Here is a 16,882-nt window from a genome sequence, read left to right on the forward strand (position 1 = left end):
TTTAAGAGTGAGGTATGAGGTGTTCAGTCACCTGTCCTCTAGGAGTGAGGTATGAGGTGTTCAGTCACCTGTCCTCTAGGAGTGAGGTATGAGGTGTTCAGTCACCTGTCCTCTAGGAGTGAGGTATGAGGTGTGGGCAGGTACTCACCATCACTGGGAGTGAAAGACAGATACCTAATGGACACTGAGAATATGGTTTGGATAACTTCAAATGGGAGAGTAATATTTATCAACAATATCTCTCACAAGAACTATGAAGATTTAATTCCACTTTACACTGTGAGATCTATAGACTGTTGCCATGAAGTCTGTGACGCCTAAATAATCAAAGCAATGCTAAGATGTGTATTGAGACAATGTGTATTGTATTTAAGGAGCTCGAGGACGGCCGTCTGCTACATAATTGGCTCAGGTTGATTGAATAATTGTCATCTATTAGTTGCTGAGTGGAAATAGTATACTGTTTGTGTTGGTTGTTCTTTAGAGATGGTAATTATATTTCTGTATCCAATCTCATCTGCATATGATAATGTATTTAGGCAACCCCTGACCTGATGGGGTAATTTGATCAGGAGGGGGATGTGCTCATATGTGTATAAATTGAGTGTGCAACTGTTCAATAAATGAGAAGATTCCAGTACAAGCTAAGTTGTCGGCTAGCTTTGTATGTAGGGCGGGTGGGAAAATCTGGTATCTATGTTCATGACTGGGAGGAAGCCGTATACTGACGGAAGACCACAAGTACAGTGTGGGTCCCACTCAGTCTGGGACATCCAAACCTCCCCCGGGATCCAAGGTCCGGATAGCAGAAGAGGAGAGGTATAGATACGCAGCGTATGGTTAGATGGTGCAGGCGCAGCATATGGTTGGGTGTCGCAGGCGCAGCGTATGGTTGAATGGCACAGGCTCAGTATATGGTTGGGTGTCGCAGGCGCAGCGTAGGGTTGGATGGCACAGGTGCAGCATATGGTTGGGTGTCGCAGGCTCAGCGTATGGTTGGGTGTCGCAGGTGGAGCGCATGGTTGGATGGCACAGGCGCAGCGTATGGTTGGATGGCAAAGGGGCAGTGTATGGTTGGGTGTCACAAGCGCAGCATATAGTTGGATGTCACAGGCGCAGCGTATGGTTGGGTGTAGCAGGCGCAGCATATGGTTGGATGGTACAGGCGCAGCATATGGTTGGATGGTACAGGCGCAGCATATGGTTGGATGGCACAGGCGCAGCATATGGTTGGATGTCACAGGCGCAGTGTATGGTTGAGTGTTGCAGGCGTTGCGTATGGTTGGGTGTTGCAGGCGTTGCGTATGGTTGGGTGTTGCAGGCGTTGCGTATGGTTGGGTGTTGCAGGCGCTGCGTATGGTTGGATGTCACAGGCGCAGCGTATGGTTGAATGGCACAGGCTCAGTATATGGTTGGGTGTCGCAGGCGCAGCGTAGGGTTGGATGGCACAGGTGCAGCATATGGTTGGATGTCGCAGGTGGAGCGCATGGTTGGATGGCACAGGCGCAGCGTATGGTTGGATGGCAAAGGGGCAGTGTATGGTTGGGTGTCGCAAGCGCAGCATATAGTTGGATGTCACAGGCGCAGCGTATGGTTGGGTGTAGCAGGCGCAGCATATGGTTGGATGGTACAGGCGCAGCATATGGTTGGGTGTTTCAGGCGTTGCGTATGGTTGGGTGTTTCAGGCGTTGCGTATGGTTGGGTGTTTCAGGCGTTGCGTATGGTTGGGTGTTGCAGGCGCTGCGTATGGTTGGGTGTTGCAGGCGCTGCGTATGGTTGGGTGTTGCAGGCGCAGCGTATGGTTGGGTGTCGCAGGCGCAGCGTATGGTTGGATGGTACAGGCGCAGCGTATGGTTGGGTGTCGCAGCGTAGGGTTAGGTGTTGCAGGCACAGTGTATGGTTAGGTGTTGCAGGCACAGCGTATGGTTGTGTGTTGCAGGCACAGTGTAGGGTTAGGTGTTTCAGGCACAGTGTATGGTTGGGTGTCGCAGCGTAGGGTTAGGTGTTGCAGGCACAGTGTATGGTTGGGTGTTGCAGGCACAGTGTAGGGTTAGGTGTTTCAGGCACAGTGTATGATTGGGTGTTGCAGGCACAGTGTAGGGTTAGGTGTTGCAGGCACAGTGTATGGTTGGGTGTCGCAGGCGCAGCGTATGGTTGGATGGTACAGGCGCAGCGTATGGTTGGGTGTCGCAGCGTAGGGTTAGGTGTTGCAGGCACAGTGTATGGTTAGGTGTTGCAGGCACAGCGTATGGTTGGGTGTTGCAGGCACAGTGTAGGGTTAGGTGTTTCAGGCACAGTGTATGGTTGGGTGTCGCAGCGTAGGGTTAGGTGTTGCAGGCACAGTGTATGGTTGGGTGTTGCAGGCACAGTGTAGGGTTAGGTGTTTCAGGCACAGTGTATGATTGGGTGTTGCAGGCACAGTGTAGGGTTAGGTGTTGCAGGCACAGTGTATGGTTGGGTGTCGCAGGCGCAGCGTATGGTTGGATGGTACAGGCGCAGCGTATGGTTGGGTGTCGCAGCGTAGGGTTAGGTGTTGCAGGCACAGCGTATGGTTGTGTGTTGCAGGCACAGTGTATGGTTGGGTGTTTCAGGCACAGTGTATGGTTGGGTGTTGCAGGCACAGTGTATGGTTGGGTGTCGCAGCGTAGGGTTGGGTGTTGCAGGCACAGCGAATGTTTGGGTGTCGCAGCGTAGGGTTGGGTTTTGCAGTGTATGGTTGGGTGTTGCAGGCACAGTGTATGGTTGGGTGTTGCAGTGTATGGTTGTGTGTTGCAGGCACAGTGTATGGTTGTGTGTTGCAGGCACAGTGTATGGTTATGTGTTGCAGGCGCAGTGTATGGTTGGGTGTTGCAGGCGCAGTGTATGGTTGTGTGTTGCAGGCACAGTGTATGGTTGGGTGTTGCAGGCACAGTGTAGGGTTGGGTGTCGCAGGCACAGTGTATGGTTGGGTGTCGCAGGCACAGCGTATGGTTGTGTATTGCAGGCACAGTGTATGGTTGGGTGTTGCAGGCACAGTGTATGGTTGGGTGTCGCAGGCTCAGTGTAGGGTTGGGTGTCGCAGGCACAGTGTATGGTTGGGTGTCGCAGGCACAGTGTATGGTTGGGTGTCGCAGGCACAGTGTATGGTTGTGTGTTGCAGGCACAGTGTATGGTTGGGTGTCGCAGGCACAGTGTATGGTTGTGTATTGCAGGCACAGTGTATGGTTGGGTGTCGCAGGCACAGTGTATGGTTGGGTGTCGCAGGCACAGTGTATGGTTGTGTGTTGCAGGCACAGTGTATGGTTGGGTGTCGCAGGCTCAGTGTATGGTTGGGTGTCGCAGGCACAGTGTATGGTTGTGTATTGCAGGCACAGTGTATGGTTGGGTGTTGCAGGCACAGTGTATGGTTGGGTGTCACAGGCTCAGTGTAGGGTTGGGTGTCGCAGGCACAGTGTAGGGTTAGGTGTTTCAGGCACAGTGTATGGTTGGGTGTTTCAGGCACAGTGTATGATTGGGTGTTGCAGGCTCAGTGTAGGGTTGGGTGTTGCAGGCACAGTGTATGGTTGGGTGTTGCAGGCACAGTGTAGGGTTAGGTGTTTCAGGCACAGTGTATGGTTGGGTGTTTCAGGCACAGTGTATGGTTGGGTGTTGCAGGCACAGTGTAGGGTTAGGTGTTTCAGGCACAGTGTATGGTTGTGTGTTTCAGGCACAGTGTATGGTTGGGTGTTGCAGGCACAGTGTAGGGTTAGGTGTTTCAGGCACAGTGTATGGTTGGGTGTCGCAGGCTCAGTGTAGGGTTGGGTGTTGCAGGCACAGTGTATGGTTGTGTGTTTCAGGCACAGTGTATGGTTGGGTGTTGCAGGCACAGTGTATGGTTGGGTGTCGCAGGCGCAGCGTATGGTTGGGTGTCGCAGCGTATGGTTGGGTGTCGCAGGCACAGTGTATGGTTAGGTGTTGCAGGCACAGTGTATGGTTAGGTGTTGCAGGCACAGTGTATGGTTGGGTGTCGCAGGCACAGTGTATGGTTGGGTGTTGCAGGCACAGTGTATGGTTGTGTGTTGCAGGCACAGTGTATGGTTGTGTGTTTCAGGCACAGTGTATGGTTGGGTGTCGCAGGCTCAGTGTAGGGTTGGGTGTTGCAGGCACAGTGTATGGTTGGGTGTCGCAGGCTCAGTGTAGGGTTGGGTGTTGCAGGCACAGTGTAGGGTTAGGTGTTTCAGGCACAGTGTATGGTTGGGTGTTGCAGGCACAGTGTATGGTTGGGTGTTGCAGGCACAGTGTAGGGTTAGGTGTTTCAGGCACAGTGTAGGGTTGGGTGTTGCAGGCACAGTGTAGGGTTAGGTGTTTCAGGCACAGTGTATGGTTGGGTGTCGCAGCGTAGGGTTAGGTGTTGCAGGCACAGTGTATGGTTGGGTGTTGCAGGCACAGTGTAGGGTTAGGTGTTTCAGGCACAGTGCATGATTGGGTGTTGCAGGCTCAGTGTAGGGTTGGGTGTTGCAGGCACAGTGTATGGTTGTGTGTTTCAGGCACAGTGTATGGTTGTGTGTTTCAGGCACAGTGTATGGTTGGGTGTTTCAGGCACAGTGTATGGTTGGGTGTTGCAGGCACAGTGTATGGTTGGGTGTCGCAGGCTCAGTGTAGGGTTGGGTGTTGCAGGCACAGTGTATGGTTGGGTGTTGCAGGCACAGTGTATGGTTGGGTGTTTCAGGCACAGTGTAGGGTTAGGTGTTTCAGGCACAGTGTATGGTTGGGTGTCGCAGCGTAGGGTTAGGTGTTGCAGGCACAGTGTATGGTTGGGTGTTGCAGGCACAGTGTAGGGTTAGGTGTTTCAGGCACAGTGTATGATTGGGTGTTGCAGGCACAGTGTAGGGTTAGGTGTTGCAGGCACAGTGTATGATTGGGTGTTGCAGGCACAGTGTATGGTTGGGTGTCGCAGGCGCAGCGTATGGTTGAATGGTACAGGCGCAGCGTATGGTTGGGTGTTTCAGGCACAGTGTATGGTTGGGTGTTTCAGGCACAGTGTATGGTTGGGTGTTGCAGGCACAGTGTATGGTTGGGTGTCGCAGGGTAGGGTTGGGTGTTGCAGGCACAGCGAATGTTTGGGTGTCGCAGTGTATGGTTGGGTGTTGCAGGCACAGTGTATGGTTGGGTGTTGCAGTGTATGGTTGTGTGTTGCAGGCACAGTGTATGGTTGTGTGTTGCAGGCGCAGTGTATGGTTGGGTGTTGCAGGCGCAGTGTATGGTTGGGTGTTGCAGGCGCAGTGTATGGTTGTGTGTTGCAGGCACAGTGTATGGTTGGGTGTTGCAGGCACAGTGTATGGTTGGGTGTCGCAGGCTCAGTGTAGGGTTAGGTGTCGCAGGCACAGTGTAGGGTTAGGTGTTTCAGGCACAGTGTATGGTTGTGTGTTGCAGGCACAGTGTATGGTTGTGTGTTTCAGGCACAGTGTAGGGTTAGGTGTTTCAGGCACAGTGTATGGTTGGGTGTTGCAGGCACAGTGTATGGTTGGGTGTCGCAGGCACAGTGTATGGTTGTGTATTGCAGGCACAGTGTATGGTTGGGTGTTGCAGGCACAGTGTATGGTTGGGTGTCACAGGCTCAGTGTAGGGTTGGGTGTCGCAGGCACAGTGTAGGGTTAGGTGTTTCAGGCACAGTGTATGGTTGGGTGTTGCAGGCACAGTGTATGGTTGGGTGTTGCAGGCACAGTGTAGGGTTAGGTGTTTCAGGCACAGTGTATGGTTGGGTGTCGCAGCGTAGGGTTAGGTGTTGCAGGCACAGTGTATGGTTAGGTGTTGCAGGCACAGTGTATGGTTGGGTGTTGCAGGCACAGTGTAGGGTTAGGTGTTTCAGGCACAGTGTATGATTGGGTGTTGCAGGCTCAGTGTAGGGTTGGGTGTTGCAGGCACAGTGTATGGTTGTGTGTTTCAGGCACAGTGTATGGTTGGGTGTTTCAGGCACAGTGTATGGTTGGGTGTTGCAGGCACAGTGTATGGTTGGGTGTCGCAGGCTCAGTGTAGGGTTGGGTGTTGCAGGCACAGTGTAGGGTTAGGTGTTTCAGGCACAGTGTATGGTTGGGTGTCGCAGCGTAGGGTTAGGTGTTGCAGGCACAGTGTATGGTTGGGTGTTGCAGGCACAGTGTAGGGTTAGGTGTTTCAGGCACAGTGTATGATTGGGTGTTGCAGGCACAGTGTAGGGTTAGGTGTTGCAGGCACAGTGTATGATTGGGTGTTGCAGGCACAGTGTAGGGTTAGGTGTTGCAGGCACAGTGTATGATTGGGTGTTGCAGGCACAGTGTAGGGTTAGGTGTTGCAGGCACAGTGTATGGTTGGGTGTCGCAGGCGCAGCGTATGGTTGGATGGTACAGGCGCAGCGTATGGTTGGGTGTCGCAGCGTAGGGTTAGGTGTTGCAGGCACAGCGTATGGTTGTGTGTTGCAGGCACAGTGTATGGTTGGGTGTTTCAGGCACAGTGTATGGTTGGGTGTTGCAGGCACAGTGTATGGTTGGGTGTCGCAGCGTAGGGTTGGGTGTTGCAGGCACAGCGAATGTTTGGGTGTCGCAGCGTAGGGTTGGGTTTTGCAGTGTATGGTTGGGTGTTGCAGGCACAGTGTATGGTTGGGTGTTGCAGGCACAGTGTATGGTTGTGTGTTGCAGGCACAGTGTATGGTTGTGTGTTGCAGGCACAGTGTATGGTTATGTGTTGCAGGCGCAGTGTATGGTTGGGTGTTGCAGGCGCAGTGTATGGTTGGGTGTTGCAGGCGCAGTGTATGGTTGTGTGTTGCAGGCACAGTGTATGGTTGGGTGTTGCAGGCACAGTGTAGGGTTGGGTGTCGCAGGCACAGTGTATGGTTGGGTGTCGCAGGCACAGCGTATGGTTGTGTATTGCAGGCACAGTGTATGGTTGGGTGTTGCAGGCACAGTGTATGGTTGGGTGTCGCAGGCTCAGTGTAGGGTTAGGTGTCGCAGGCACAGTGTAGGGTTAGGTGTTTCAGGCACAGTGTATGGTTGTGTGTTGCAGGCACAGTGTATGGTTGTGTGTTTCAGGCACAGTGTAGGGTTAGGTGTTTCAGGCACAGTGTATGGTTGGGTGTTGCAGGCACAGTGTATGGTTGGGTGTCGCAGGCACAGTGTATGGTTGTGTATTGCAGGCACAGTGTATGGTTGGGTGTTGCAGGCACAGTGTATGATTGGGTGTTGCAGGCTCAGTGTAGGGTTGGGTGTTGCAGGCACAGTGTATGGTTGGGTGTTTCAGGCACAGTGTATGGTTGTGTGTTTCAGGCACAGTGTATGGTTGGGTGTTTCAGGCACAGTGTATGGTTGGGTGTCGCAGGCTCAGTGTAGGGTTGGGTGTTGCAGGCACAGTGTAGGGTTAGGTGTTTCAGGCACAGTGTATGGTTGGGTGTTGCAGGCACAGTGTATGGTTGGGTGTTGCAGGCACAGTGTAGGGTTAGGTGTTTCAGGCACAGTGTATGGTTGGGTGTCGCAGCGTAGGGTTGTGTGTTGCAGGCACAGTGTATGGTTGGGTGTTGCAGGCACAGTGTAGGGTTGGGTGTTTCAGGCACAGTGTATGATTGGGTGTTGCAGGCACAGTGTAGGGTTAGGTGTTGCAGGCACAGTGTATGATTGGGTGTTGCAGGCACAGTGTATGGTTGGGTGTCGCAGGCACAGTGTATGGTTGTGTGTTGCAGGCACAGTGTAGGGTTGGGTGTTGCAGGCACAGTGTATGGTTGGGTGTCGCAGCGTAGGGTTAGGTGTTGCAGGCACAGTGTATGGTTGTGTGTTGCAGGCACAGTGTATGGTTGGGTGTCGCAGGCACAGTGTATGGTTGGGTGTCGCAGCGTATGGTTGGGTGTCGCAGGCTCAGTGTAGGGTTAGGTGTCGCAGGCACAGTGTATGGTTGTGTGTTGCAGGCACAGTGTATGGTTAGGTGTTGCAGGCACAGTGTATGGTTGGGTGTCGCAGGCGCAGCGTATGGTTGGGTGTCGCAGCGTATGGTTGGGTGTCGCAGGCTCAGGGTAGGGTTAGGTGTCGCAGGCACAGTGTATGGTTGGGTGTTGCAGGCGCAGCGTATGGTTGGGTGTCGCAGCGTATGGTTGGGTGTTGCAGGCACAGTGTATGGTTGGGTGTTGCAGGCGCAGCGTATGGTTGGGTGTCGCAGCGTATGGTTGGGTGTCGCAGGCTCAGCGTAGGGTTGGCCTCTTTGGGGAGGGTTGTCTAGGAGGAACGCTCTACAGGTGATGAGTGGAATAGTAAGAAATGAGTATACAATACAAACTCTATTTCTTCTCTTTGTCTATAGATGAGGAAGGAGGATGAGAAACCCTTGGTGCTCACACACGGTCTGCAGCCTGTACGTCATCTCCCCTTCCCTGCCAAACTGAAATGTGTGAAATATGTGGTGGGGCAGCGTTGTCTGGTCTCCCTGGACTTTGATGGAAATGTCTCTCTGCACCATGTAGATGGCAGAGTCCAGAACCAGAGATCGCTGCCATTGCCAATTTCTGGGCTGCTGTATGCAGCTCGTGTCCAACTCTACGTGGCCTGGAACCGGCATGGGCTTCTACTGCTAGACAAGACTTTCACCCTGGTATCAGAAATCCCTGTGAAGGAAGAGGTCCTCTGCTGTGTCTATGATCCGGGGAAGAACCTTGTGCTGAGCGGAGGAGCTGGTGGGGTCTCCATCTGGAGGTTTAGTCACAGTGGACAGAAATTGGTCTGGCAACAGTCGCTGAGTCAGTCAATGAAGAATCAGGAGAAAGTTGAAGTTCTTGCTGTAGATACGGAATCACAAAATCCACATACATGTTTTGCTGCATGTGGGACCAGCGTGTGGGAATTCAGTCTGATGGACGGAACTCTGGTGAGACGGAGGAAGAATCTACATTTCAGGTACATACAGTATATCATTGTCCTCTGTCCACGTCTTGTAGTAAATCGATGAGTAGCAGACTCAGTGCTTTTATATCTATAGGAACAGAAAACGCAGAACTGGTCGCTTCAGTCTCTGTACCACAGGAGCTTACATTCTAATAATCTGCATAATAAATGTACCTAACAGCCGCACACTAATAAAGTCAGTCCTTGAAAAAAAATGTATCCCAGGTCTGTAATCTGATGTTTCCCACCCCCTAGCCACGCCCTGCTGGTGCATTTTGCATTGAATGGACTTATTCATAGAGATGAGGGTGGCTATAGAAGGGGGACATTTATATCATGGAATACAACTAAAAACTACAATCAAAAACATCTGTTGGTAGTAATCAATTGGTAGAAGCATAGTCTCTGTACAGATGTATGTACATTGGAAGACAAACTTTTTGTAAGTCATGATAAAGTGAAAACGTGAAAATACAACCAGCCCATCCACATACAAAAGATGTCAGAAAATATAGAAATATTTCTCTAAATATTCCTATCCCTGTAAATGTAACTATTATGGTATGACCATTATCTGGGCGAGGTAAACATTCCTATATAACATGGAAGATGTGTTCTACCAATGGTCTCAAGAAAAAATGTTAGAAAAACAATCCGCCCCCAGATATGATTCTCTTCTCCATCCAGAATCTTCTATTTCTTGCCTTTTCCTAGTACATGGTCTACTCCCGTCTTCTCCCATCCACGATCATCTTCGTCCTGCCTATCACTCCACAGTGCATGGTCTACTCCTGTCTTCTCCCATCCACAATCATCTATTCTTGCCTTTTCCTAGTACATAGTCTACTAATGTTCTTTGTCTTCTCTTCTCCATCCACGATCATCTACTTCCTGCCTTCTGTGTTCCCATTACATGGACTACTCATGTCTTCTCCCATCCATGATAATCTACTTCCCTTCCTCTGTCTTCCCAGTACATGGTCTACTCATGTTCTTTGTCTGGTCTTCTCTGATCTACGATCATCTACTCCCTGCCTTCTCTCTCCACAGCACATAGTCTACTCATGTTCTTTGTCTTGTCTTCTCCATCCACAATCCTCTACTTCCTGCCTTCCCTCTTCGCAGTAAATGGTCAACTCATGTTCTTTGTCCTCTCTTGTCCATCCGCAATCATCTACTCCCTGCCTTCTCACTCTACAGTACATGCTCTATTCATGTCTTCCCCCATTCATGTTCATCTACTTTCTGCCTTCTCTCTCCACAGTACGTGCTTCTACTCATGTCTTTTCCCATCCATAACCATCTACTTTCTGCCTTCTCTCTCCACAATATGTGATCTACTTATGTCTTCTCCCATCCATGACCATCTACTTCCTTCTTTGTCCTCTCTTGTCCATCCACGATCATCTACTCCCTGCCTTCTCTCTTCCCAGTATATGATCTACTCATGCTCTGTCTGCTCTCTTTTCTTCCCAGTTCATAATCTGCTCATGTTTGTTGTGGTCTCATCTCCCACCCACAATCATCTACTCCCTGCTTTCTGTCTTCCCAGTACATGGTATATTCATGTCTGTAATGGGTTTATTTTCCTGACACAGAATAATTACCAGCCTGGTATACTCTGAGAATCTCCATCTGTAGAATTGTTGGGTTGGGATAGGTTGGGTCGCTAGTCTTTGAATGCCGTGTATAATGGGTTTATTTTCCTGACACAGATTCATTACCAGCCTGGTATACTCTGAGAATCTCCATCTGTAGAATTGTTGGGTTGGGATAGGTTGGGTCGCTAGTCTTTGAATGCCGTGTATAATGGGTTTATTTTCCTGACACAGAATAATTACCAGCCTGGTATACTCTGAGAATCTCCATCTGTAGAATTGTTGGGTTGGGATAGGTTGGGTCGCTAGTCTTTGAATGCCGTGTATAATGGGTTTATTTTTCTGACACAGAATAATTACCAGCCTGATATACTCTGAGAATCTCCATCTGTAGAATTGTTGGGTTGGGATGGGTTGGATCGCTAGTCTTTGAATGCTGTGTATAATGGGTTTATTTTCCTGACACAGATTCATTACCAGCCTGGTATACTCTGAGAATCTCCATCTGTAGAATTGTTGGGTTGGGATAGGTTGGGTTGCTAGTCTTTGAATGCCGTGTATAATGGGTTTATTTTCCTGACACAGAATAATTACCAGCTTGGTATACTCTGAGAATCTACATCTGTAGAATTGTTGGGTTGGGATAGGTTGGGTCGCTAGTCTTTGAATGCCGTGTATAATGGGTTTATTTTCCTGACACAGAATAATTACCAGCCTGGTATACTCTGAGAATCTCCATCTGCTGATTTCAGGATCCAGAGACTGCACTGTCAAAGTGTGGGGTGAAGAAGGGCAGCTCATAGCTGTATTTGTGGGACATACAGGTAATGAACAGATCTGACAGAGCACGGTATTTGGTGCTTGACCCCAGAAATAGGGAGTAGTACACTGACCCTTTAGACCAGCTTTGTTCAGCCTCTATATAATAAATGTATTTTCAGTAATAGTCATGAAATGATATGACTAATAATAATGACCAGAAATACAGTGACAATAGCAGTGCCCCCTTACCTAGATGATCATTGGAGCTTGCCCCCTTACATTATTGTGAAGTAGAGGGTTATAAGCTGGCAGAAGTATATAAAGAATACAGATCGATATTTTCATGGCATGTTCAGTAGTAGTGAGGCAGAATGAAATCTGTATTTGGAAGTGATGTAGAATTGAAGTGAGGTGAGGGCAATATGGAAGGTACAAAAGTGTAGTAGAGTGAGGGCAGTATGGAGAGTACAGTAGAAGTAGGGTGAGGGCAATATGGAGAGTACAGAAGTGTAGCTATGGATTTGGCTTGAGAGCATTGTAAGGTTAAGTAGAGTTAAACCATTGTGAAGCATGGTGGTGGTGGGGGGTAAGTAGTAATTTAGCTTAGAATGAGGTTAGAAATGAACCTACACCACTTTAGTCATTCTGGCGGTACTGAGAAGTGATGTAGAATAAAAGTGGGGTGAGGCCAATATGAAGTGTACAGTAAAGTGTAGAAGAGAACATGCATCACTTTTGTCATTCTGTGTGTGTTGGTTTATTGTGTTTCTGATCTTCTCTAGTTAATCAATCATGGAAAGTTATATCAGATAAATACCACTGAAGGAAAGCGATTTGAGTCACCGAATCTAAAAGTGCTATGTGCTGAATAGAAAAGTAAATAAATAATTGCATAAAAAATAAATAATTTATTATTCAGAGGCCCTCTGATCTCTGGGGTCCTGGAGGCCCTCTCCTCTGATCTCTGGGGTCCTGGATGCCCTCTCCTCTGATCTCTGGGGTCCTGGATGCCCTCTCCTCTGATCTCTGGGGTCCTTGAGGCCCTCTCCTCTGATCTCTGGGGTCCTTGAGGCCCTCTCCTCTGATCTCTGGGGTCCTTGAGGCCCTCTCCTCTGATCTCTGGGGTCCTGGAGGCCCTCTCCTCTGATCTCTGGGGTCCTGGAGGTCCTCTCCTCTGATCTCTGGGGTCCTGGAGGCCTTCTCCTCTGATCTCTGGGGTCCTTGAGGCCCTCTCCTCTGATCTCTGGGGTCCTTGAGGCCCTCTCCTCTGATCTCTGGGGTCCTGGAGGTCCTCTGATCTCTGGGGTCCTGGAGGCCTTCTGATCCCTGGGGTCCTTGAGGCCCTCTCCTCTGATCCATGGGGTCCTTGAGGCCCTCTCCTCTGATCTCTGGGGTCCTGGAGGCCCTCTCCTCTGATCTCTGGGGTCCTGGAGGTCCTCTGATCTCTGGGGTCCGGGAGGCCCTCTGATCTCTGGGGTCCTTGAAGCCCTCTGATCTCTGGGGTTCTGGAGGCCCTCTCCTCTGATCTCTGGGGTCCTTGAGGCCCTCTCCTCTGATCTCTGGGGTCCTTGAGGCCCTCTCCTCTGATCTCTGGGGTCCTTGAGGCCCTCTCCTCTGATCTCTGGGGTCCTTGAGGCCCTCTCCTCTGATCTCTGGGGTCCTTGAGGCCCTCTCCTCTGATCTCTGGGGTCCTGGAGGCCCTCTGATCTCTGGGGTCCTGGAGGCCCTCTGATCTCTGGGGTCCTGGAGGCCCTCTGATCTCTGGGGTTCTGGAGGCACTCTGATTTCTGGGGTCCTGGAGGCACTCTGATCTCTGGGGTCCTGGAGGCCCTCTGATCTCTGGGGTCCTGGAGGCCCTCTGATCGCTGGGGTCCTTGAAGCCCTCTGATCTCTGGGGTTCTGGAGGCACTCTGATTTCTGGGGTCCTGGAGGCACTCTGATCTCTGGAGAGTTACCCTCACACTAATGGGTGAAGGGAAATTTAAGCACAAGCACCTTTTTAAGCTAGAAGATCTGTTCCGCACCTTTCGTTACTTTTGTGGTGGAATTTTTTGCACTGGAAGAATTTTTGCACTTTTTGCACCTTATGAATTATTGGACTTTATTTAATATTAGCACTTTTAGATTTGGAGCCTCAAATCACTATCTTTTCATGGTTTTTTTGTTTTACCCCAAAAAATTGATGGCAGCCGCATCCATATATTCTATATCTTTTTAATAGATGTAGTATTTAAATGTCACATCATTCCACTGGGAGGCGCCATTTTTCAGTTTTTTTAGATAAATACCACTAATGGAGCCTCTCCTCTGTCCTATACTATTCAGTAACTTTGTAGGAAGATGTAATGGTTGTGTCCATCCCCCCTAGGTTCCATTACTGCTCTGTCCCTGAGCACCTCTAGAAGGACCCTCATCTCCGGCTCTGAAGATAAAACAATTCGGATTTGGGACCTGAACACTCAAGAAGAATCTGAAGAACTGGAGATATCCGGGGTTCCGATTGGAATAGAAACGTTTGGTGATAACGCAGAACATCTTCTCTGTTACAGCAGCTTTGACCTCCACATCTGGCAGATAGAACAATTCTACAAACTTCACTGCCTTGTGGGAAGAAATGTGAAGGATATGAAAGTGGTTGGGGGCCCCTTTCCTGCCAGGGTTCTGTGTGTGTGCTCAGATGGGATGGTGAGGGTAATATCGGCACTTACTGGAGATCTTATATCAACCCTCTCACTAGAGGGCGCCAATAGCTTGCTGGTGGCAGAATACTGTATACACAGAGAGACGCTTTGTGTTCTGCTGAAGGATGGACGGCTCCTTAAAGCCAATGCCTTGGTCAATCCTATGAGTGTCCTGAGTAAAGTGAAAGTTAGCAGTGACCAATCCCGTCCTCGGTGCTTCACTCTCTACTCAGATATTATGGATGAGGAGGTGGCAGTTGCAGAGTGGAAAGAAGTGGTAAAGCAGCGGGAAGACAAAGGACCACCTGGCCTAGAAAGAGAAATGACAAACCGGTAAATTTCTTCATCTTCTAGAGCTGCACTGCCTCGATGGTGAGGTCTTCCACTGGGGGGATATTGGGGAATGATGGTGAGGTCTTCCACTGGGGGGATATTGGGGAATGATGGCGGATTCTTCCACTGGGGGGGATATTGGGGAATGATGGTGAGGTCTTCCACTGGGGGGATATTGGAGAATGATGGCGGATTCCTCCACTGGGGGGATATTGGGGAATGATGGCGGATTCTTCCACTGGGGGGATATTGGGGAATGATGGTGAGGTCTTCCACTGGGGGGATATTGGGGAATGATGGTGAGGTCTTCCACTGGGGAGATATTGGAGAATGATGGCGGATTCCTCCACTGGGGGGATATTGAGGAATGATGGCGGATTGTTCCACTGGGGGGATATTGGGGAATGATGGTGAGGTCTTCCACTGGGGAGATATTGGGGAATGATGGCGGATTGTTCCACTGGGGGGATATTGAGGAATGATGGCGGATTGTTCCACTGGGGGGATATTGAGGAATGATGGCGGATTGTTCCACTGGGGGGATATTGGGGAATGATGGTGAGGTCTTCCACTGGGGAGATATTGGGGAATGATGGTGAGGTCTTCCACTGGGGAGATATTGGGGAATGATGGCGGATTGTTCCACTGGGGGGATATTGGGGAATGATGGCGGATTGTTCCACTGGGGGGATATTGGGGAATGATGGCGGATTGTTCCACTGGGGAGATATTGGGGAATGATGGCGGATTGTTCCACTGGGGAGATATTGGAGAATGATGGCGGATTGTTCCACTGAGGGGATATTGGGGAATGATGGGGGATCTTTCACTGAGGGGATATTGGAGAATGATGGCGGATTCCTCCACTGGGGAGATATTGGGGAATGATGGGGGATCTTTCACTGAGGGATATTGGGGAATGATGGTGGATTCCTCCACTTGGGAGATATTGGGGAATGATGGCGGATTGTTCTATTGGGGGGATATTGCTGAATGATGGTAAGGTCTTCCACTGGGAGGATATTGGTGAACCACGGTGAGGTCTTCCACAGGGAAGATATTAGTGAACCATGGTGAGGTCTTCCACTGGGGGGATATTGGGGAATTACGATTGGGTCTTCCACTGGGGGGATATTGATGGATGGTGAGGTCATCCACTGGGGGGATATTGATGAATGATGATGAGGTCTTCCACTGGGGGGATATTGATGAATGATGGTGAGGTCTTCCACTGGGGGGATATTGATGAATGATGGTGAGGTCTTCCTCTGGGAGGACATTGGGGAAAGATGGTGGGATCTTCCGCAGGGAGGATATTGGGGAATAATGGTGAGGTCTTTCACTGGGAGGACATTGGGGAATGATGGTGGGATCTTCCACTGGGGGGGATATTGAGGAATGATGGTGAGGTCTTCCACTGGGAGGACATTGGGGAATTATGGTGGGATCTTCCACTGGGGGGATATGTATGAATGATTCCTGTGAGATCTAAAATCAACTGCCGGACTGGGCAATGGGCTGGATAATCTAGATCCATTGGTCACCCTGGTCTGGCCAGCGAGCGTGCGCAGACCTCAGCTCTGTGCTCGATAATCTGCGACATAGCCCCACTGGACTGGGGCTGGCCTGCGAGTTAAACGCCTCGTTTGGTCACATGCGACAGGGTCTTGGCCTGAGTCGCAGCGTTCCTCCTGGCCAACAATCCCCTATTTCGATGGCGAGGGGTTCTGTCTGGAGCGGTGCCCGTTTGGTTCCTGGTATGGTGAGTAGCTGTCCCCCCTCCCCCTGGAGGGTTTTGGGGGTGCATGTGGGGCCACTCCTTGGGACAGTCGGATCCCTGGGTTCCCCTCCTTACGGTCAGGCACCCCCCTTTCATCTGTCCCCCATCCTACCCCCCACTCCACTTATGTTGGGGCTGTGAGGGTGGTCTGGTCCATCTCCTGGGGTGGGGTAGGGTGCTGTGCTGGCGATGGGTTCCGGGAGGTGCACTGCCGTCGACCTGATGAACGGCTGTGCAGGGAGGGGGGTTGTATCTCGTGGGGGCTCCTGCCAGGGCCCCCATGCTGCCTGGGCCTGTCCTTGAGGCCTAGGAAGGAATCCCTCCTGGGTCCCAGAACAATGTCACCATGAAACTTGGGGTTCAGAACAATGGCACCCTCACACTTGGGGTCCCAGAACAATGACACCCTGACACTTGGGGTCCCAGAACAATGACACCCTGACACTTGGGGTCCCAGAACAATGACACCCTGACACTTGGGGTCCCAGAACAATGACACCCTGACACTTGGTATAGTTATAAGGTTACTCATACTTTCTGCTCTTGGCTTGGTTTGCTATGTTTGGTTGTAGAAATGTAGAATGCAATGATTTGATTTGCAGGTTTTTCCCGATAATTGGGAGTGATGATGGAAGTCTGCGTGTCTGTGATTGGTATTCCTGCAAACTCCTCTACCAGACTAAAGCACACAGCCCCAGCCAGGTGACCTCTCTGACATGTGACCCAAAGAACAACTACATCATATCTGCAGGTAAGTCACCCTGTGTGCCCCTTCTATACCCCCATTACCTAGAAGACCCCATAGGGTGACCATATCCTGTGTGCCCCTTCTACACTGCCATTACCTAGAAGACCCCATAGGGTGACCATATCCTG

General features: G+C 50.6%; 1 protein-coding gene across 1 annotated transcript in view; it reads left to right on the forward strand.

The window, feature by feature from the left end:
* LOC309543483 (WD repeat-containing protein 97-like) overlaps positions 1-16,882 on the forward strand; it is a gene marked incomplete at its 5' end in the record, with an annotated part of 218,063 nt that overhangs the window by 68,872 nt on the left and 132,309 nt on the right. Inside the window, 4 exons of the mRNA XM_082275962.1 lie at positions 8,275-8,864; positions 11,153-11,274; positions 13,581-14,226; positions 16,609-16,757. Coding sequence (XP_082132088.1) covers positions 8,275-8,864; positions 11,153-11,274; positions 13,581-14,226; positions 16,609-16,757 — 1,507 coding nt within the window. The remainder of the gene's footprint in view (positions 1-8,274; positions 8,865-11,152; positions 11,275-13,580; positions 14,227-16,608; positions 16,758-16,882) is intronic.

Source organism: Pelophylax lessonae, assembly GCF_965119305.1.
Source record: "Pelophylax lessonae genome assembly, contig: HAP1_SCAFFOLD_77, whole genome shotgun sequence".
NCBI classification, from domain to species: Eukaryota; Metazoa; Chordata; class Amphibia; order Anura; family Ranidae; genus Pelophylax; species Pelophylax lessonae.